Source organism: Conger conger, chromosome 9 (genome assembly GCF_963514075.1).
Source record: "Conger conger chromosome 9, fConCon1.1, whole genome shotgun sequence".
In the NCBI taxonomy this organism is placed as follows: Eukaryota; Metazoa; Chordata; class Actinopteri; order Anguilliformes; family Congridae; genus Conger; species Conger conger.
Window position 1 is genome coordinate 53,501,315 of NC_083768.1, and position 23,372 is coordinate 53,524,686.

General features: G+C 40.4%; 1 protein-coding gene across 2 annotated transcripts in view; it reads right to left on the bottom strand.

The window, feature by feature from the left end:
• Positions 1 to 7,385: 7,385 nt before the first annotated feature.
• Positions 7,386 to 23,372, bottom strand: part of col1a2 (collagen, type I, alpha 2) — a 38,751-nt gene continuing 22,764 nt past the window's right edge. For both annotated transcript variants that reach the window (XM_061254314.1, XM_061254313.1), the window contains 24 exons: positions 23,194 to 23,247; positions 22,567 to 22,611; positions 22,202 to 22,300; positions 21,390 to 21,497; positions 20,982 to 21,035; positions 20,828 to 20,881; positions 16,193 to 16,246; positions 15,876 to 15,929; positions 15,505 to 15,612; positions 15,202 to 15,255; positions 15,054 to 15,107; positions 14,587 to 14,748; positions 14,147 to 14,254; positions 13,622 to 13,729; positions 13,023 to 13,076; positions 12,582 to 12,689; positions 12,335 to 12,388; positions 12,135 to 12,242; positions 11,670 to 11,723; positions 11,464 to 11,571; positions 10,778 to 11,021; positions 9,947 to 10,131; positions 9,430 to 9,672; positions 7,386 to 8,768 (listed from right to left, as the gene is read on the bottom strand). In XM_061254314.1, coding sequence (XP_061110298.1) covers positions 8,622 to 8,768; positions 9,430 to 9,672; positions 9,947 to 10,131; positions 10,778 to 11,021; positions 11,464 to 11,571; positions 11,670 to 11,723; positions 12,135 to 12,242; positions 12,335 to 12,388; positions 12,582 to 12,689; positions 13,023 to 13,076; positions 13,622 to 13,729; positions 14,147 to 14,254; positions 14,587 to 14,748; positions 15,054 to 15,107; positions 15,202 to 15,255; positions 15,505 to 15,612; positions 15,876 to 15,929; positions 16,193 to 16,246; positions 20,828 to 20,881; positions 20,982 to 21,035; positions 21,390 to 21,497; positions 22,202 to 22,300; positions 22,567 to 22,611; positions 23,194 to 23,247 — 2,421 coding nt within the window. In that variant the 3' untranslated portion in view covers positions 7,386 to 8,621. The remainder of the gene's footprint in view (positions 8,769 to 9,429; positions 9,673 to 9,946; positions 10,132 to 10,777; positions 11,022 to 11,463; positions 11,572 to 11,669; positions 11,724 to 12,134; positions 12,243 to 12,334; positions 12,389 to 12,581; positions 12,690 to 13,022; positions 13,077 to 13,621; positions 13,730 to 14,146; positions 14,255 to 14,586; positions 14,749 to 15,053; positions 15,108 to 15,201; positions 15,256 to 15,504; positions 15,613 to 15,875; positions 15,930 to 16,192; positions 16,247 to 20,827; positions 20,882 to 20,981; positions 21,036 to 21,389; positions 21,498 to 22,201; positions 22,301 to 22,566; positions 22,612 to 23,193; positions 23,248 to 23,372) is intronic.

A 23,372-nucleotide genomic window follows, 5' to 3' on the forward strand; every position in this document is an offset into this window, starting at 1 on the left:
GACAACCGTCCCATAGAACTTAATGTGTTTTTGCAGGTTTGTGCTTAAGACACTGTTGTCCCTGCTACAAACCCGTCTAAATTGTGAAACCCCTTTATGAAACCGAACGTCCTGACTTTATCCCAAAACATCAACAGTCTAATTGGGCTAACCGTGTCAGCGATGTATATAAAATAGGGCCCCATTCTGCTATAAAAGGCAGATTAATTGCTTACCAAAACAGGATCACACTCCTTATTAATCACAACAAAACCATGTTTCAATTGAAATGTTTGCATTTGCTGAAAGCCTCAAAAGACAGGAAATGAAATTGTTCAACCTTGACGCTAACATCAGCCTGCTCTCCGGCTGATCAATTTAATTTCCTGTCTTTTGAGGCTATCAGCAAACGCAAACATTTCACTCAAAACATTTTTAATTTCTTTAGTTCTTTTCACCGGGAGGTTCAATTAATAGACATTAATAGCGGGGGCCGGAGACGGGTCTCAGAGGAGCAGACGCGGCATGGGGGCCAGACACGGGTAATCTTCGGGCAGATCTGTTAGGGTTGAGGGACAGAGGAACCAAGTACAGACTCAGGGGTTAAGAGAAAAATAGCAGGTTTAATGAAGTAGGCAGATGGGGCAGACAGAGTGTAATCCAATGATCATGTCCAAAGAGCTAGACAGGAGTCAAAAAACGGAAATCCAGAAATACAAAACAGAGTGTAACAGAACAGAATCTCGAGGGAGGACAGCACGGGGAAGAGGCGGCTAGAACCGGGGTAGGGAACATAAGGGCAGAACTCAGGAACAGAGAAACTGAAAAGGACAGGTATAAATACACAGGGTAATGAGAAAACCCGGGCGGGGCATGTGAGTGAGGGCGGTCTAACAAATAGACATCAGGTGAGACACATGAAAGGGCAATCATACAATAACAAGGGAGGCACAAAGATGCGGATTCACATAGACACGTAATACAAAAAGCTCCGGATTAGGGAGTAGACAATTGCAGAGACTTAATGGATGTAGTGATTACAATAATTATGACATTATCCAGAGCAACCGGATTAGACTTCATTACTGTTGATTAGACTAAGCAGGAGACAGTCCTCCCCTGGAGCAATGCAGGGTTAAGGGCCTTGCTCAAGGGTTCAACGGCTGTGCGTATCTTATTGTGCCTATACTGGAGATCGAACCAGCGACCTTGTGGGTCCCAGTCATGTACCTTAAGCACTATGCTACAGGCTGCCCTAGTGATAGAAGAGAACAGGTGCAAACACTTCGCGGAATTAAGGCAGGTAATCAGAGATAGAACAGGGGGGTGGAGCTGCAGAGCAGTGCAGAAATAGGCAGAATGTTAATATGTTAGTTTAATATGTTAGATTAAATTATAAATACTCAAAAACTAGTGAAAGTTAGTTAGACAAACATATTAGTGGGTTAATATAATTAGTACTGTACAAAATCTCCGTTAGTCGGGATTAGTAGATTAGTGCCATCTACAAACATAAATGGAGAGACAGCAGGAAGTAAAAAAAGCGAGACTGAGAAGGAATCGTGGGAAAACGGAAAATTCCGGAAACACCCGAATAGAGAATCACGCTGACAGGGAAGTGACTCAGGCCCAGAACTACATAAAGGCACAGACATCACAGGAGAAGATGAGTGCAATGAATAATCAATGTAAACGGAAAACAGACATGAATATGACAAGAATGGCTGTTGTTAGGTCTAACAGTTACTTACTAGCCACGCTGTACGTTTCAAAATTAATGAAACACGTAGGCTAGTTTGGCTAGTTGACATCAACTTATCATAGTGCCAGCTACCTGGCTAACACAATTATAAAATGGAACATTTATTAGACTATGCTAAGCTTTGCTGGTCATATCAAGTTATAGCTAGTTATCTAATCTTGCTAGACCAGAGTTAACCAAGAAGGTCCTGCAGATAAGATAACCGTAGTGACGTAGCAATGCCAAAATCAGTAGTTGGGGAGTCAGTTGCCTTTGTAGTAGTCCTGCGCAATGAGATTGAGATTGGCTTTGAGAGGACTTTTTTGCCCTACACTGAAAACAATTGAGTTTGAGGTCAAAATATGTGCATGAGATGACATATGCAAATTTCAGCTTTTATTTCCTGGTAATTTTTTTTTTCCTGGTGAGATTTGTTGAAAAACCTAAAACATATCACCTTTTGTATCAGGCCACCCAATATTTAGGTGAGCAAAAGTATAAAACATGTGACTGACAGGTGTTTCCTGTTGCCCAGATGTTTCCTGTTAGATTTATTGGTTAAACAATAAATAGTTGAATGTCTACTCTTGGTTTTAGCCTTGGGTTTTGCCTGTGAAGACTGCATTTGCATTTTTGTTAGAAAAGATAAACCAACATGTAGATCAGAGAGCTGTCTTTGGAAGAAAAGCAAACCATTTTGAACCTGGCTGGTTGTTTGTGATTTCTGAGCTCTGGCTTGCTAACAATGTACCAAACAGTTGATTTTGATGCACCAATTTGGCTATGTTTATGATTGATATAGTTTGATGTCCAGAGTAACAGACTCCAAATACCACACCAATAATACACTCTAGAGCTATTGTTAGCTTCTTGTGCATGAAATAATTATGGAAAGAGACACAGTTGGCCAAGAAATGACTGAGCAGCCAATTGCCCCATTATTTGTTCTATGTAAAAGGGAGCCTTAATTCATACATGTAGCACCAGATATGGATGTAAATACCTTCAGATTACAGCCTGCACTGTAACCTCATATTCATTGATGTAGTATGTCTGAGAGAAGCATTCACCAAGGTCAGCACAGGGCAAACTGAACCAAACCAAAGATGGTTTAATTTCCGTCAGAGAGATGCCAACAAGTCTGGGTGTAAGTACAGCACTGAATGTATGAACTCAAAACATCCATGTTTCCCTGGCACAAAAGGATAATACTAATCAACTGGGACCTTGGGATATCCCATGAGCTTTCTCAGGAATAAATAACAAGACCTTGGGTAAATTTCTGGGTGGGGTTGAAAGCTGAAATTGTACCCAGAAGTATTTTCAGATGCTGGATGTGAACTATGAGAATGCATCTGCAAATATGTGTTTTAATATAACTATAAAGGTGCCCTTTGTTGCTTTACATCCTTTATTTTCCATCCTTTATTATTTGTTCATTTGCATTTTGAGTTACCATTGTGCAATGAGGCAGTGCCCTCAAACCTCGCAAATTCAAACCCACTCTCCCACCTTCCCTGGTGATGATATCTTATGAAAATAATTTGACTGCAATATTATGAGCAGAGCTTGACTTTTTACTAGTGTCCCTCTTCATTCGGACCGGTTTGGCATTTTGGAATCAATGTACTGTAACCACATCTAGAACACTTAGAATGGCACATTGGGAATATTTACAACCCGAGTATGTATTCAAGGTTTTTATTTAGGAGAATATACTTAATCACAACAAAAACCAAAGCATGAAGCCCAGGGATTACAGATTAAAATGAACCCTCCTGGATAATTGGTAAAGTTCAGTGGCCTGTATATAGGGGCTGTACTATTGGTGGCAATGAGAGCAACACAAACTTGGAATTATACAACCATACTTAATGTTGTGGAAAATTGTAGTTAAGAGAAGAGACTGGCAACCAATGTTCAAAGAATCTATTTCATCAGGCCCTGTTTATATATCTGAAAATGCATGCGGGCATCCTTGTGGAATGCTAGAACTGGTGTAACACAACTTGTGACGTGTTTGTGTGTGTCCTCAGACACCATATCTCCTGCTGGAGAGACAGAGAGAGTTGTTGATCAACTGGTGAAGGTATGACCCTGGGATGTCCTCCTATGGCACTCAGCTGTTATCAACTGACCAGAAAGTATACAGTAAGGAAGAACCTTTTATCTGCTACATATACACATACAGTAGTACCTTGCAAATTTACATTTACTTTGTGTAGGCTCAAAGCTACATTTTAACATTATTACACCTACTTATTCATGCAATTAACTAGTCAACCAATTGTGTGGCAGCAGTGCAATGCATACAATCATGTAGATACGGGTCAGGAGCTTCAGTTAATGTTCACATCAACCATCAGAATTGGTAAAAAATGTGATCTAAGTGATTTTGACCGTGGAATGATTGTTGGTGGCAGAGAGGGTGGTTTGAGTATCTAATCTTCTGGGATTTCCATGCACACTAGTCTCTAGAGTTTGCAAAATATAGTTCAAAAAAACAAAAAAAGCAGCAGTTCTGCAGACAGAAATGTTAATGAGAGAAGTAAAAAAATAAGTCTAATAAATACCTAATAAAGTGCTCTCTGAGTGTAGATTTCAATCATTTTTATGAAGTCTCATGAAACAATATTATTGCATTGCAGAGGACATTCATCTGACTGTGTGTTTTGCATTTGAAGATTTCTCAAAGCAGGCGGCACGGATGGTGCAGTGGGTAGCACTGCCGCCTCACAGCAAGGAGGTCCTGGGTTCGAATCCCCGTCGGCCGGGGCCTCTCTGTGCGGAGTTTGCATGTTCTCCCCGTGTCTGCGGGTACTCCGGTTTCCTCCCACAGTCAAAAGACATGCAGGTTAGGCTGATTGGAGAGTCTAAATTGCCCATAGGTATGAGTGTGTGAGTGAATGGTGTGTGTGCGCCCTGCGATGGACTGGCGACCTGTCCAGGGTGTATTCCTGCCTTTCGCCCAATGTATGCTGGGATAGGCTCCAGCCCCCCTGCGACCCTGTTCAGGATAAGCGGGTTCAGATAATGGATGGATGGATGGATTTCTCAAAGCAATGAATCACAATAAAATAACTGCAAATTAAAACACGTATGTGTGGCCTGTGTGTAGTTTTGCATATGTATATAATAAATACATTTGTAATGTACTTACATGTAAATACATGATTGTTGAATATGTAAAATAACAAGGATACAGAATCACATTTTTCATTAACAGTTAAGAATCAGAATCAGAATTAATCTAAGGATTATGTGATAAGATCTTTGGTGTACGAATGGTAAAAATTATAGCACCACAAGTGTGTTTTTGTTTTCTCAGGTGGATAAGTGATTCTGCAGTTCCACCGCAAGAGGGGGCCAAAAGAGGGAGGGAAAAGGGTGCTACAGATTTATGTTAATGTTCAGGATGGACTGCCAGATTATAATTTTTTTTACCTACCATGCCTGTTGCTGCCATTTTAGGGGCCTGAACACCCCTGGCACAAGGCATATTGTATTGCCTCGTTGTGTTGTTTCACAAGCTTCATTATGTCAAGTTGAATCTTAATAAAGCTAGACAGGAGTCAAAAAACAGAAATCCAGAAATCCAAAACAGAGTGTAACAGAACAGATATTTAAAAAATCTATTGTCTGTCTCTAGGTACTCAGTTTGTCATTTCAAATCCACAGTGTTCATTGTGTAGTCCAGACTGTATCAATGCAGGAGGTCTGAGGTATTATTATTCCCACATTATAAAAATTGCAGCAAAATTGCCTGGTTGATTTTGATTGTGTCTGTTGACAAATTATATTCAATATTTGTTTTATATTTCTTATGCTTGTTTTATGCTTTAAAAAATATATTGTAATACTGTATATACACTCACCGAGCACTTTATTACACCTACTTAACCCTTGTGTTGTACATATATATTTATATCTTTCAATATAAATTGATTAATTTCAGCCCGGTTGGTCACATGGTGATGGATAATAGCCTACATCATTTTTCAACATTTTAATATTCCTGTTCAGTTTGAGCTAGAGACAATACATACATACTGAACATGACTTCCCTGTTGTTGACTGCAGTTTTGCAGTTGTCCCATTATTTCCACAAGGTGGCAGCACATTTCCCTCAGGAAAACAGCAATTGGAATAATGCTGGCAAACTGACAAGTAAAACCCCAAAACAGTAGATGACTGTCTCTGTAGTACTGTTTGAGGCATCAGACAGGCCAGGGCAACTCCTATTCCTGTTGTAGTCATATGATAATGTTCTTGAGCCCATACAATTATATGACTTTACCGCCCATTAACTCATTTAATAAATGAAATAAACACTTGGGCGGCACGGATGGTGCAGTGGGTAGTACTGCTGCCTCACAGCAAGGAGGTCCTGGGTTCGAATCCCGGTCCACCGGGGCCTCTCTGTGTGGAGTCTGCATGTTCTCCCCGTGTTTGCGTGGGTTTGCTCCGGGTACTCCGGTTTCCTCCGACAGTCCAAAGACATGCAGGTTAGGCTGATTGGAGAGTCTAAATTGCCCATAGGTATGAGTGTGTGAGTGAATGGTGTGTGTGCCCTGCGATGGACTGGCGACCTGTCCAGGGTGTATTCCTGCATTTCGCCCAATGTATCCTGGGATAGGCTCCAGCCCCCCTGCGACCCTGTTCAGGATGAGCGGGTTAGGATAATGAATGAATCAATTAAATATACATTCAGTTATCACTTTATTAGGTAGACCTGTACACCACCTTGTTAATGCAAATATTTAATCAGCCAATCATGTGGCAGCAACTAAATGCATAAAAGCCAGAATGCAAATGCAAAAATGTCAGAATGGGGAACAAATGTAATCTAAGGGACTTTGACCGTGAAATGATTGTTGGTGCCAGACAGGGTGGATTGAGTATCTCAGAAAATGCTGATATCCTGGGATTTTCATGCACAACAGTCTAGAGTTTGCAGAGAATGGTGCAAAAACAAAAAACATACAGTAAGTAGATGTTCTGCGGGCAGGTACATATTGTTAATGAGAGAGGTCAGAAGAAAATGGGCAGACTGGTCAAAGCTGATGGAAGGAAGGTGACAGTAATGCAAATAACCACACGTTACAGCTGTGGTATGCAAAGAGCATCTCTGAACACACAACGTGTCAAACCTCTAAGTGGATAGGCTACTGCTGCAGAAGACTTAATAAGTCAAAAAATACCGAATGAGCATACCTAAAAGTGCTTACTCGGTGTATATGTAACAATGACTATATATTAAATGAATGAATGATGTCCTTTCTAAGTAATTCAGTTGACTGTGCAAGAATGTGATCAACCAAAAGGAAAACAAGTCATGATTGGAAATGAAAATGAAATCATGACTGCTTCTTGATTTGGCCTTGTTATATCTAAATAATTGGTTAAAAATGAAAAAAGTTAATGTAGATTTATATAAAAGATCGATCAGTATGTGAAAAAATATTAGAGAAATCATACCATTAAAAAGTATACTGACGGAATTTCTTGAAATACTAAATTGTATCACGACTTAGAATAATCATTGTTTTTAACGTAAAATATATGAAAGTCAACAAATATAATAATAAACATTTTCCTTTTTATTTTGTATAAAAAGTAGAGGGGGGTCTGTCAGATTAAAAAAACATTAATTGGAGGACCAGAGTATTCTTCATCAGTGTTTAATTATGCTTTTGCTTTGTTGAAACAGGAAACGTTGTATATCGTGATATACACATTGACTGAAACAAAATTACATTATTGTATCATTTGGTGGGGTAAGCAACAGCTGAGCAGAAAAGGAAAGTGTTTATAGAAGTTTGCAATGGGACCAACACAACTTGAATAAGAAATACAAGAAAACAAAAATAAAACAAAGGTTGAGCTTTTTAGTTAAAATTGGATATTGACACTACACTACATCCTTTTCATGAAATGTCAGTAGTCAAGTGAAATTAAGAGTAAGATTAAGAGTAAGGGATTCTATATTACAACAGCCTGATAACTTATTTCATTTCCCAATTCTCACATTCATTGCAATATATAAACAGGAAAGCAATTAACTCGTTGTCTGGTTTTTTGGAACACTGGACATGCTTTATTTCAGAACTTTTCACAATTTATTTAAACATCTCACATATACAAAATAGGTACAATAAACTTTGTTGTTTGTTTGAAAGAGAGACATCATTATCCCAATTAGACGGAAAAGATGTGCTTAACAGCGTGAACATGGGGAATGACTGAAAAAATGGGGGCGGGGGGTGGGAGGGACAAAATCAGACACAAATAAGAAATAAAATAAAACCAAGTCAAAACTAGACAGACAGTTTGAGGGAGGGTTCCACCTGCTTAATAAGGGGTTATCAGCAAAAACTGTACCAGACGCCACCTGGAGGTCAATACAAAGTAATACTGCTTTAGAAAGTGGTTCATTCTGCAGCCGTATGCATAGCACCATGTTACTGCTTCAAGTATTTGAGCACCTTTGAAACGGGAACGAGCTTGAAGCCTTTTGAACTCATACAATTGGGATGCAAGTTTTTTTTCTCTCTCTCAATACGGTCATGAGGTAGTTTAAACCTTTGAAAGCTGTGGTTTTAAACTTCCTCTTTGGAAGATATACAAAGACCACAAGTGGTGTACTTTCATCTTTTTTATTACACTTTGTTATTTTACAAATGATGACAGGTCCCACAACAAGGTGTTTTCCCACGTGACTTTGACTTCTGTATTAATTTGCATTGCAACAACGCTCCGATCAGTCTGTTGTCTTCTCCGATAGGGCCCAATTTAAGCAAGTGGATGGGCAGAGGGAAATCAGCATTCAGTATAAAAAAAAACAGAGGGCAGAGATTTTTTTCTTTTTTTTCTTTCTCTCTTTAATTTATCATGAGTCTATTTATTTGAAACAGACTGGGCCAATGTCCAAACCAAATTCTTGATCAGCTCCACCAATGTCCAAAGGTGCAATGTCGAGGATGGGCAGGCGAGATGGTTTCGTTGTTCTGTACTCGATGACTGTCTTGCCCCATTGGCCAGTGTGTCTCTGTGAATGCAAAAAAGGACAAATGTTTCAGCATGGTGATTGAACACTGACTTGACTTGTTGAATCAAAGCCTCATCATTTGGATCAAAATGCTCTCTAAACAAGATTATTCATGAAATGATTTTATAGTACATTTGTTTGTGTACTGAGATCTTTTTAGAATGGTAGAATAGAATAATCAGATAATAATAATAATTTGATTGAATACACAATTGTGATAATATATGCAATAAATATTACGAAGGGAAACTATACTCCTGAATGACACCAAGGTAGGCTTCATCAATTATTCTTGATCAAATATGACAGAGTAGTATGGTTTTTTCGTGTTGAGTGTTGACTGCAGTTCTGATCATATCTGTTCTGAATCTCACTTCTCCTGTCTATTGTAGATCATCATAGCCATGCAAATTTGGCTTGTATAAATTAATTTTCACATCTAATTCAGCTTCTTATTCTAAAAATTATTCATACCTCAACAACTAGTGAATTTTGTTCAAAATGCTATCTACTGTAATATCATTAAAAAAGTGTCTGTTATTCCATTTTTGGAGCAGCAAGGTTGCTGCATAACTACAACTTAATACTGTTCTGTCCCTACATCCTGGTTTTTAATGCGATGTCTGTGATTGGCGGTGAGAAAGGAAGAGGAGGGGCTTACAGTGCAGCCGTCCTCCTGTACGCTGAACGTGAAGCGGCTGTTGCCCTCCGCCCTCAGCTCCACGTCATTGGAGCCCTGCAGCAGCACGGCCTTCTTCAGGTTGCCATTCTCGCCGTCCATGTAGGCGATGCTGTTCTTGCAGTGGTACGTGATGTTCTGGGAGGCCTGGTTAGCCAGGAGGCGCATGAAGGCCAGCTGGGTGGCCATGCTCTGGGGGCTGATGGTGTCGTCGTGGTAGGCAAACTGAAACATTAATTCAATAATTAACCACCCTGCTGAACAAAACAGCTCAAACTAGGTTTTGAAACAGCTGGTAGCTGGTTGACCAGTTCAGGTCATAGCTGGATTTTACCCCAAGGTAGCCAACCATTCAATCAAAATTGATTTGTTGCAACTAATTCCTACTACAGGTTTTATCAATGTTATGACAATATATATTAAATAAATATTTCATGCATATGCATAAAGAGACAAATGGAGGAGCAAAGGGAATCCCCTGCCATCCATATCTATGTACCTCAGTGCCACCATTGATGGTCTCGCCGAACCAGACATGCTTCTTGGTCTGTGCGCTGTTGTACCAGTTCTTGTGGGAGATGGTGCCGGGGTTGGGGTAGATGCAGGTCTGTCCAGTGGTGAAGTCGCAGTAGGCCTTGATGGCATCCATGATACAGCCCTGGTTGGGGTCAATCCAGTAGTAGCCTACAGAGCATGCAAGAATGATATGAGTGGTGTGTCTCAACTGGCTGCATAAACAACACCACATGACACGGAGTGACCTTTCAAGCATCATTTCAGTGTGCTGCTTGATGACAGGTGCAGCGGGTTAAGCAAGGATCACCTGTCTGCACTGGATTCCCATTTTACTTGACTGCATCTAATAATCTAGCACATGGATTTTCATTCTGGAGAGCCACAGAGTGTGCTGGTTTTCCTTGTTGTTCAGCAAATAATGGAATTTATCACAGTACTCAGTTTCACAAAGCAGGATTAGTGAGTTAGCCAGATTACTGCACAGAGTAAAACCTTTTACTTTTTACAAAAAGGTTTTACTCTGTGCAGTTACCCGGCTAACTCAGTAATCCTGCTTTGTGTCATACAGTATATCTGGGTTGAGACAAGTAGCTAGTTAGCAACCAGATCAATCAGACAAGCTCATACCCAGCTAGACCAGCTTTATGACGAGCTTGGTCATGCTGGTTGACCAGCTCGTACCAAACTATGCCAGTATGACCATCTTGACCAGCTGAATGTTCAAACTGGTCAAGCTGGTATAGCTGGATTTTACAGCAGGGTCTGCTCTTGAGAATGGGTCCCTGGGGTGCCTGCTGGTGCTGAGGGCACTCACCGCTGCTCCACTCTGGGTGGCTAAGCCTGATGTCACGGCAAGTGCGGGCAGGGTTCTTCTTGGAGCCCTCGGGTGTGAGCAGGTTGTCCAGCTGGTTGTTGAGAGACTTCAGGGTGGCGTCAACCTCATAGTCCTTGGCCCTGACAGAGGCCTGATCGGCTCTGTAGTCATCATAGCCGCCCACATCGTAGCCGCCGCCAGATGCACCAGGGGGGCCGGGGGGACCAGGAATTCCGGGAGGACCCTGTGGTCAAACACAAGGAACAACCAGGTGTATCCTGTCTCCAAGGCCACCAGGGCCTGGGATGGCTCTCCTTCTAAGATTCCCCTGCTCACTCAGGTACGTGCATAACTTAAGTATTACTTTCTCATGTTTTTACCATTCAAACTAATGCCTTATGAACTCAGAGAATTCCAATAGATAAATGCCAACCTACACTCAGTGACCACTTTATTAGGTAAACCTGGACGCCAGCTCTTTAATGAAAATGTCTATTCATCCAGCAACTCGATGCAACATGGCTGCAGCAGTAAAATAATAAAACCAAAAGAAGTAATACATAATAGTGGTCCAATAAAGTGATCGTTGTGTTCATGTTGCCACAGCATCAGTTTAGCTGTTTAATCAGGATTCCTGGGCACGCAGTGGCAGCTAAGCCTGGGGATGCGCAGCAGGGCATACTCACGGCTGGGCCGATGTGACCAGGGGAACCGCGGTGGCCAGCTGGTCCGATAGTACCGTGGGAGCCGGCTCTGCCGTCCTTTCCAGGGGGACCATGGGGACCAGCTGGGCCCTAATAAAAGAGCAGGAAGATTTGTTAAAGGCACCTGCCTGCAAAAACATAATCATAATAAGCATGCCTCGTGGCGACCGCGTGCCTGTGGTACTTACTCTAGGACCAGCGGGACCGGCGGGGCCAGCAGAACCTTGCTCACCAGAAATACCCTGTGTGAAGGGAGAGAACCGGTCAAGAACAGACAGGTTGTACAAAGGGTACAATTTCTCAAAATGGTGTGATCTTGTAGCCACACTGTCTCATGCTTTTAAATTATTCAATTATAGTTATTGTAATAACAGGGATAAACAACAACAGCAATATATAAATGTAGACCCTGATGAAAAAAGAAAATGCTCAAAAAAGGTTTTGAAACATCTGGTAGCTGGTTGACCAGTTCAGACCAGCTCTACACTCAACATAACAAAATATGTTAACAGGCTGGTAGAATATGTAGTTGATTATAATTGATGATGCAAGGCAGCCAAGCCGATATGAAAATTTAAATTGAGCCCAGAGCCCATGCTTGCTCAAAGCATGCTGCCGTGGCACTGATGTATTTTAGGTCCAAGGTCACTCACAGCAGGTCCAGGCATTCCCTGCAGGCCGGTGTGTCCACGCAGTCCTTTCAGGCCTCTCTCTCCCTTTCCTCCAGCAACCCCCTTCTCTCCACGAGGTCCAGCAGGGCCCTACCACATAAACCCAAAGCACACGTAAGAGAGAAGACAAAAAGTGAAAGAAAAAAGAAAATGTGCACTTGCTCAACATTCTGATTACTCACAGCAGCACCTCTTGCACCAGCGGGACCAACAGGACCACCTGGGCCTCCTGGACCCTAAAAATGAACAGAAACACAAATTCATTAGCCATTTTGGCAGGAGAACCATGTAAAGCTCTTTGCTGGCACTGCTGAGCATCTGGGCAGGCATGCATGAGCTTCATCAGTTTGCTCTTAGGTCTCTTTCTGATGATGGTCTGTGACTCTGGCGTTTGCATCGGTGCAAGTTGAGGTGAGGTCGGACACTTACAGACTCTCCACGATTTCCGGGTCTGCCAGCGGCGCCTGCAGGTCCGTGAGCTCCAGGGGCACCGGCGGATCCCGAAGGACCAGAAGAGCCAGGCTCACCACGATCTCCCTGAAAGGTCATGTGATCAGTGATTTAACTGCATGGCACCAAAAGGCCAAAGCCAAAACTCAACACGCATGGAGCTCACTTGATAATGTACAACTGTAGTATTTGATCAGTAAACAATATAACAATCTTATGGGCAATGGAATATATTATGTCTATTGCATATTCTAGCTCCATTGACTTTTGGATAGAATTGTGTACTATTTACTGCATGTGATCATAAGTGCACATTTATGTGTATGTGTGCATACATCTCCAGTGAGTTATAGCAGATTAATCAATAAAATAGTAAATTGAAGTGAACATGAATATTCTCGAAGGAATTAAGAAGTTTACCTTGAAACCAGCAACACCAGGACGGCCAGGAGGACCATCGTTGCCAGGGCTACCCTGTAGAGGGAAATCAAATGGGGTTAAATATCACAGCCTTGAGTGCATACCATGGCTAAGCAGTGCTGTTCTGAATTTTTTATTTTTTATTTTCAAAGCACAAACTATTTTTTTGGGTGATGTAAATAAATGTTTGGCTGTTATATTTCAAGAATAAATTTTTGAATATATGTAACTGAAAAGAAATAGGTGAGGTGACCATTTGCTTTCTGAACCATTAACTTCACTGAAACATGCACTGCGAGTCAGGTGCATAATGTTAATAAATAGTTCATAATTTCCCAGTAAACTCATAGAAGGTCACATGCCTTCTATGGTTTATGGATTATGGTATCTATAATCTTAGATTACACTGTATTTGGTAAACTAAACTGTAGATTTGAGAAACTAACATAGTGGCCAAACGGAATATACAGTAACACAGACAGTTGGAATTAATTAATTGGAATTAATTCATTCATGTTGGAAATGTGGTTAAAAGGTGACTTCCCTGTGATAATTATTCAAACTAAAAACGCCCAATCTAATTTTGACTCCACACTTACCTCACGACCTGCTTCACCCTGGGGACCAGTCATACCGGGCATGCCAATGTTGCCAGCAGGTCCACGAGGTCCAGCCTGTCCAGCTGGGCCCAGCATACCAGGCTCACCCTGAATCACACAGAACAGTACAGGTTCTACATCACAACAGGACAATTATAAACCCCAAATGGATTGAACAATATATTTGTATGAAGGGTACGAAGCATATTTTTTAATGAAATGGCAGATGTATTTTGCCCAATGTTTAATTGTATCTCTTCAGATATGCAGTATAATGGATGTTATCTCGAACCAATAATTGTTTTCAAGACCATTACATTAAGAGTATCTCTGTGGAAGTAAATATGTTACTTGTGTATGCTTGATTCTCAATAGTAGATATACCTCGGTCCAGTTTCACAGACACAGATTAAATTCAAATTCAATTCTCTATCCCTGTCCCTGAAACCAACCCAAAGTGTTTAAAGCTAAAGGGTGATCGTTTTCAGAGTACCATTGTCGAACAACATGGTGCAATAAACTTACAACACCGCCAGCACCACCTGGAAGACCACGGTCACCTCTTTGGCCAGGGAGACCAACGAAACCAGGAGAGCCGAGCATACCTTTGGGTCCAGAAATACCAGCGGGACCCTGAGGAAGCACACACAATGGGGGATATCTGTAACTATGATTTGTCCCATACCCAAACACACCATGCAGTTTAGTAATGGCTAAAATAGGTTTCGGCACCTTGCAATGGAGAACAGGCGTGACACAATGGTCTAGACTATAGAAATACTGGCAAGCCTAGATAGACTGAATGTCCTGAATTCTCATGTTCACATGATCTTTTATCAGTACACATAAAGTCCCATTAAAGTGATGTGTGATTTTACTGATAAAAATACATAGCTATTGATAAAATCTTCCCAGCTTCTTAAAGGGTTACATTTGAGTTGTGCAGACACAATGACGTGACTTACAGGAGGACCGCTCTCTCCACTTGGGCCCTTCTCTCCAGCAGCTCCGGGGGGTCCACCCATACCTTGCTCACCATTAGTTCCAGCGGGGCCAGGCTCACCACGGGGGCCACGGGGGCCGTCCTTTCCAGAGGATCCAGCAGGTCCAGGAGGTCCACCAATGCCCTGTATGAGATATTAGTACTAATATGAATGCTGGATGGTTGATGAAAATGGACTCAGTTTAGCATTTACTAATTACTTGATTTCACAACATTGGCTTATACAATGGAGCCTGAGAATCCAGTTTATTATTGGCTAATGTTGAATCAATGCATTTTACATAATTTCCTGGTATAATAGCTATTAAATATCATGTGTGATATGCTGAATGGTGAATGGCTACTTGAATATAGCTATAATGTGCACTTATCTTAATCCATGTGCAGGTATTTTACAGTGTTTCCCTAAAATGAAAGCACAACACTCACAGCTGGGCCAGCGGCTCCACCTCTGCCAGCGGTACCAGGGAAACCAGACAGACCCTGGGATAGAAATGAGTCATTTGTTAGCAGAAGACCAAACTCACTGGATGAATATGTGTTCTTGAGCGTATCTGAACTAGGCAACTGTACTTACTGGTGGACCACCATCTCCACGGGCACCAGGGGGCCCACCGGGACCAGAGGGGCCCTAAAAGCCAAGAGAAGAGGAACACGTTTCAGATCATCGCCACCAAGATCAGAAACATACTACCAGTCAAGGTTCTTCAAGGGAGGGGTCCGGAGGGTTTTGTAGCTGGGCTATCTAATGTTACATTACTTTAATATAAATCAATGAAAAGGAAGCTATTATCTTTACCCACTGTAATTTGAATGTACAACAAGGAATATTATGCAGGTGAGCTTGTGTAACTGCAGATGTTGTGCAAGTGTAACTCACAGCGGGTCCAGAGTTTCCAGCAGGTCCAGCAGGTCCACCAGGCCCAATATCACCCTTTCCTCCAGCTGGGCCTCTCTCACCACGGGCACCAGGCTGACCATCAGCACCCTGCAATGGACATGGGACAAGTCACTCTGTCACTCCAAACAAAACAGGGCATTTCTTACAAGGTTAAATAAAGGTATTCTCTCTCACAACCAAATATGTCATACTCTTAACTGAGTGTGCACACGTCTGTGGATATGTTTATGCGTGTGTGGAGGAATATTTCTAATGCCAATTGCTGTAAAAATATGAATAATATGAAAAAAGTTATTAAAACAATTATTACTACAAATAGTATGACTATTGATGAAGCTGTGTTTACTTACAGGGGGTCCAACAAAGCCAGGGCCTCCAGCCGGGCCAGACTCGCCACGCTCACCCTAGGACAAAGAAGAAGATTCAGAGTACACATGTGCACATCATAGTCATAGTAATTATGCAATTGGCATCAACTGCATAAGAACTATTTTGACCATAGCACACAATAAAGGACAGTCAAATGAACTGTTCCTGAAATACAACATGTCCATTGAATTCAGTATGCATGGTAGATGCATTATAAAGAACTCATGGGTACTTTTAACTGCTAGTTCACATGGAGGTTAGCTGAAGATTGCATTAATGGGAAAAATTAGATACTTACAGGAGGACCACGGCCGCCAGCGGGTCCAGCAGGACCAAAGGAGCCGGATTCACCCTGTGGAAGAACATTATTATTATTCCTTTAATTTAAACAGCTGGTCTTGTTGAGATCAAGATCTCTATTTCAAGAGACCTGTTACAACAGATATAAAACATCAACAAAGATACATCTCAAACACATATTATATTTGGGAATAAAAACCACACTGCAAGTACTAAAGCTTAGTATGTTAGTCTCATATTTAAACTTAAAGTTGTATTCCTATGACTTTTTTACTAAATAAGACAAAATTATTTCCAATGAGGTGAGACAGTTTCAAGATTAACCAATGGCATATTCTGTGAGTGATATTTTCACATGCCAAGCAAAAGGGAACTTATAAGACTAAAACACTTGTTAAGAAATACTTTTTTGCAGTGTAAGTAATCCTAAAATCCCATTTTCTACTGCATTAGAGAACAAGTCTCATTTTCTAATCTCTGCAGGGCACCGGTGATTCATTAACATGAGTGTTTCTATTTACCTAAATTGAAAATAATGAGTCAGTTTGGTGAAGGAATTATGATTATTATGGTTATGACACGGTGTACATGAAATTAACTATCTTCCAAACAGTATAATGATGGCCTTGATCTTGCCGTTACCATGCCTATAAAATTCTGGATCATAAATCTGACAAATGCATATGTATCATTTAACAATGAGGCATTTGGCAAGGAGGCAATACATCTGCAGTAGCGTGCAAAAACGTAGGCACCCCTGGTCAAAAAGCCTTTTACAAAAAACATCTAAGTGAACAGAAGCGAACCTGTCCACTAAATGGTATAACATTAAACATGACACATTTATTCAAATTTTAAAGCAAGATTAATTTATAATATAACAGCTTGTAAATGCTTCCTTTAGACAGCTAAGAGTCTTTCAATTCTCAGAATGTTTCCCCATTCTTCCTGGCTGAACACCTCAAGCTCAGAAATATTCTTTGGACTCCTTGCATGTTTGAGATCTCTCCACAGATTTTCAATAATATTCAAGTCTGGGGACTATGGTGGCCATTCCGAAACCTTCATCCGTCTTTCCTGGAGGCACTTTATGGTTGATTTTGAGGTATGTTCTTGATCATTGTCTTGCTGGAATACCCAACCTCTCTTCAACTTCAATGTCTGGACTGACCTTGAACATTAGCCTCAAGAATTTCTCACCGGACTCATTGAAGCCCTAACAAATAAATAACCTGGGTCTGGGCCTTAGTAATCATCAAAGAATAATCCAAAAGGGATCAAACTTCTACACAAGGCCCTTAATTTATAAGCAGTAAAAAATGAAAATAGAAAGCCATCTTGTTTTAAAATGAGCAAAAAGGTCTCATGTTTAACTCACATTTCAAATTCAGGTTCGCTTTCGATCACATACAGATTCACTGTAACAAACATTTTAGGATAGGTCCAGTCCATTGTCTCTATTGGTCAGTTTGCATTCCAGTCGTGCACATATTCACGATATACGCATGATGCAATGGAATGTTCACACATCTTTTAATAGTATTCTGCGTTTGTAGATCACTAAATCTACTCTGTAACCGAAATTAACATAACGTTATCATCTCGCCACTAGTAGCCTACCAAAGTAAAACAAAATGAGTGATTTTCATCTGTCATTTGATGTTCTCTGGGATTTGGAAAGGAGTAGGAATGAAATAAATACATGAAATAAATACAACTAAGCTAACATCCTCGGATCGAAATACCAGCAAGACCACCAAACCCCGATTCATAATGACGCTATGAGTTATTTCAATAAAGGATGTGTGGATGTGTCCAGCTAAACGTCTACAATAAAGACAAAGGACTTGTGTGTCAGTGTTGTTTGGTGCAATGTAAACTAGCAAGCTAGCTAGCTAGTCAGTGGGGATACATTATTGCTAGTAGCTAACCTTAGCAATAGCGTTGCTTAGCATCCAATAAACTACTGTTCAGCGGAAGAATACATTTACCATAAAACATAGTTGCATTAAATATATACATTCATTTAAAGTCTGTCTTGTTTTTCTTTTGTGAAATTTTGGAGATAAATTTGGTAACTTAAACCTGTGGTATATTGTGGAATTGGCACAGCTAGGGGGGTGTAACCCACCCTGCTAGCTGTGCCAATATCCACGATATACCACAAATTCTCATTCCATAATGCTTAATTAAACCAGGGGTGCCCAAATTTTTGCACCCCCTGTATGGCCTTGTGCCAATCTACCTCTACACTGCAAAAAAAAAAAAAAAAAAGTTATTTTGCCAGCATTTCAGTTCATTAATTGGCATGTGACCCTGCATGTGTCAGAGACAGGAGGGTGTATTCATGTTGCTCAGTCATATGTAATCGCATTAGATTATATTATATTATATTATGTAATATTATGTAATTAAAATAGCAATGAAGCTCCAACATGATTTAAGACTAGGTTCTGGAGTGGTCATAATGCAGCCTGTAGCGTAGTGGTTAAGGTAAATGACTGGGAGACACAAGGTTGGTGGTTCTAATCCCAGTGTAGCCACAATAACATCCGCACAGCTGTTGGGCCCTTGAGCAAGGCCCTTAACCCTGCATTGCTCCGGCGGAGGATTGTCTCCTGCTTAGTCTAATCAACTGTACGTCGCTCTGGATAAGAGCGTCTGCCAAATGCCAATAATGTAATGTAATGTAATGTAATGTAATGTAATGCATTCATCCATCCATCCATTATATAACCTGGTATTTCCTGGTGAGGGTAATGGGGGGTTGCTGAAGCCTATCCCAGCATGCATTGGGCAAGAGGCAGGAATACACCCTGGACAGGTAGCCAATCCAATTGCAGGGCATACACACAATTCACTCATACACTCATACCTTGGTGCAATTTAAACATTCTAAACAACCTAATCTGCTTGCCTTTGAATTGTGGGAGGAAACCTGAAAAGAACTCCACACAGAAAGGCCCTGGCTGGGACCATGGGCCTGTGCCACCTTGCCACCCCAAGTGCAATCAGCGGCATCAAAATAGCAATATGCCATCAATTCCCATTGCCACCGCTCACTTTAAGACCAACCCTCCAAGATAGGTGCATGGTCATTTCCTATTTTAAAAGTGTAGGCCAGGGGTCGGCAACCCTGGTCCTGGAGAGCCGCAGGGTGTGCTGACTTTCGTCTCCACCTTAAAATAATCTTTGGTATGATCCACAAGTGTCAAAGCTGAAATTTCAGGATAGCTAGTCTATGTCTCTTAATTATACAACCTTCCTTCAGATTTATGTTTGAATACATTTTATCACATCCTCCTAAGAGAGATGAGGTTTACTGTCATCAAAAACATGGAAATAGATTACCCAGTAAAATTAAAGATTACAAATGTCATCCATAAAAATGTCATGATGTCTGGTCAGATATCATAAAAAAATGTTTGATGTCACTCCTGGAAGCCTTGAGCTCTCAGTAACATTCTTGTTATAGCAAAGGATTATTCAACATTATGTAGAGGGTACTTCTTTATCGCCCCTTCATTGTAAATATAGTTATACAGTACTTATTTGTCATTTTAGATCATATACAGTACTGTGCAAAAGTCTTAGGCACCTGTATAACATTCTGCACAGATAAGATTCTTTCAAAAATAATTTAATGAAAGGTCCTAAATAAACATACTATACATTTTACATTACATATTAGTAATTTGACAGAATAGTTAAAAACTGAATCAAATCAATATTTTTTGTGACCACCCTTCGGCGTTAAAACTGCATCACTTCTCTGAGACAGCCAACGCTGTCCTGCAGTTCTATAAGACAATCAGCAGGGAGGTTGTTCCAAGCATGTTGGAGAACTTGCCACAGTTCTTTTGCAGACTTTGGTTGGCTCCTTGCTTGATCTCAGACAGCCTTGATTAAGTTTTTATGTAAAAAGTAGTAAATTGCTTACAGTAATATGTTACTTTTTAAAATTAAATACAAAAATGTCTCTAAAATTTAATCTTTTGGAAACTGAATATTTGGAAATCTCAAATGTGTTCTTTTATACTAACACACACAAAAAAAAACCTATATATATATATATATATATATATATATATATATATATATATATATAGTCTAGGGTGTCTAAGACTTCCGCACAGTACTCTACCATCAGTTTTAAGTCTATTTTATATGTACTCACACCGGACCAGTGAAAGTCTACTATACAGTAGGTGTTACAATCTCTGGTGAAAGAAAATCATTTGAGGTCTGAGGAATGATTGATGCATTGCATCCTGACAGCGATTTATTGATCAAAAGTCATATTGCAGACTATTTGATTACAGCCTGGAGATTGACCGGTTTGATTGTTTATTTCTAAAAATATATCAAATATATTGATTTAGTTCATCTGATAGTGTTGTGATTCATGCATCATACCAGAAGTGTAGAGTATAAAATGATGTGTTGGTTAAACCAAACATGACAAAATTGTCAGTGGAATTAAGTTATGGTTTTCTTTTTTAGGTCCTGTGATAGATACTCCTATCAAGTAACGGGGGTGAGCATTATAACTGCACTATTACCTGTTTTTAACCATGACAAGTAGAGCAGCAAACAAATTAATTTCTCAGTGGACAAATTTCAAATCTTTTACCTTATCACCATTGGCACCGGAAGGTCCAGGAGGTCCACTGGGTCCTGGTGCACCCTGGGAAGGAAGACAATGATCACGTATCATTAAAAAAAAATCTAAAAACACAAATAAATAACACTTTGACAACACAACGACAGAAATTTTTTTTACTTACACGGGCACCATCTCTACCAAAGTTGCCTTCCAATCCTCTGTGTCCAACTTCGCCCTAGGTTTGAAGACAATGAGCAGTTTTATGAATATTTTGCTAATGAAATCTTTGGATCAATAATTGTGAAACTCTTGCTATGTTGTACTAATGCATGCTACTGTTCATGAAACCAAGAGACAAGGAGATATAATATACTCTATCTACATGTACAATGATATCAATGTCAATAGGAATCGTTAAGATCAGTTAAAACTATCCACTACAGTTAATTGTAAATAAAAAAATTCCATTGTGCCCATGCTCTACTGTACCACCTTTCCCCATGCAGTCATTCATCCTTAAGACTAAAGCTGCACCGTTGCCAGTCATTGTTTGTGGCAATGTGCCATGTCGGAAATTGAGGATGTTTACCTTCTCGCCTTTGGGTCCAGGAGTACCAGCACCACCACGCTCACCGTGCATGCCAGATGGTCCTTGGTGACCGGGAGCACCGGCAAGTCCCGCAGGACCAGGCTCGCCCTGAAGGGTGGAAAAACATCACTGTTATGCTAGTGCTGAAAATGCTCAGTGTAATTGGTACAGCACTGGGCTAAGTATCCACAGGTTGCAGGTTAATTTCAGAGGAAATAAATTGCCGTCATACCCTTGAGCAAGGTACTTCCCCTGCATTGTTTCAGTAAACATATCCAGCTGTATAAATTAATACTATGTATAAAAAATTATAAAGGATAAGAGCCTCTGCTAAACGCTGGTAATGTTATTATGCATGAGCACCAGCATATGTTAATGATATTAATTTGTAAATTGAATATTCACCCATTCATACACAGACTCACACACCAACAGCTATTGACTGCCATGCAAGGCACCAACCAGCTCATCAGGAGCATTTGGGGGTTAGGTGTCTTGCTCAGGGACACTTCAACACACCCAGGGTGTGATTGAACCGGCAACCCGGTTCAATCTGCTAGACGACTTATCTTACTGCCTGGGCCAATGTAGCCCAATTTTTCTGTTTATTTCTTTTCACTACATTACAAATGTAACATTTCACCATATATATTTTTCTCAAATACAACTATGTTTAATGTAAGATAAACAAAGACTTTTTGATGAAGAGTAAGATATCCCTGTGCTGTAATTGCAAACTTTTGCTTCTGTGTATGCATTTTTGTGAGTGGTGAAAGTACCTGGTGACTGTAATAAAGTCACAGTTTGCATACCTTGCCTCCATCAGTTCCAGCAGGACCAGCAGGTCCACGAGGTCCATAGGGACCCTGGGGACCGGAAGATCCAGCAGGGCCAGGGCCTCCACGCTCTCCCTGTGGAAAGGAACAATGTTATAACATGGATTTCTGCTGCTCTGCAACAGATGGTGACCTTCACATCTTCTTTACTTTACTATTTTAACCACTACTAACTTTCTTTCCAAATGAATGGTACACATATCTACGTATGTACTAAATGGCTGTAACAGAGCCGGGAAAAAGAAAGAATTAGTCACACAGAGAATTAATTAGAAGGAAAGATGGTAACACAAATATTTTACTGCAATTGAATTACGAATATACAAAAATAAAGACATTACCTTGCCACCAGCAGGTCCTGGGAGTCCAGATTCCCCAGGGGCACCCTGTTGAAAAGTTGACATTTCTTCAAATTATTTTACATTCCAAAGGCAAATATATTTAAAGGTACCTCAAATACGTTTTATGTTTCATAGTTTAGCATCCAAACAATTATAATAATTTTAATGTATGTATTTGTGGGCAGTAATTTATATTAGACATATGCTTATGCAGTGTCTTTGATTACCATGGAATAGGCAACCTCTCTTTTTCTTATTGGACACAAGTAAGGGGATGGGGAATGGCCCAAACAAACATTTATGTTGATGTGATTTCTTTGCTGTTTTAAATAGTTCATGAAATATTATGTGTCTATGGTCATACAATCTTTCACATCTAACATCCAATATGTCACCCAGGTAACCAGTAGCCATTTGAGATACACAGTTCAATATGTGACTATTTGGTCAGTATTATAGCGCAATATATGATATTGACCTGAGTTTGGTCAGAGCCTGGAATAATATGTAATTTGGAACAAGGTCTTACTGTATGTCCCCACTTCCATATGTGTCATGTGGTCTGATATGATGTTTTTACTCTGTTGGGTGCCATGATCAGTGTACACTCAATGGTCTGTTACTGACCCGTTCGCCAGGTTTTCCAACTTCACCAACACCTCCAGCGGGGCCAGGCAGGCCCTGAAGGGAGACACAACCAATCAATCGATCAATCAATCAATAAACCAAATAACCAACCATCCAATCAATCAATCAATCAATCAGCCATGCACATCATCAGAAAAATATGGAACTGTATGTTAAAT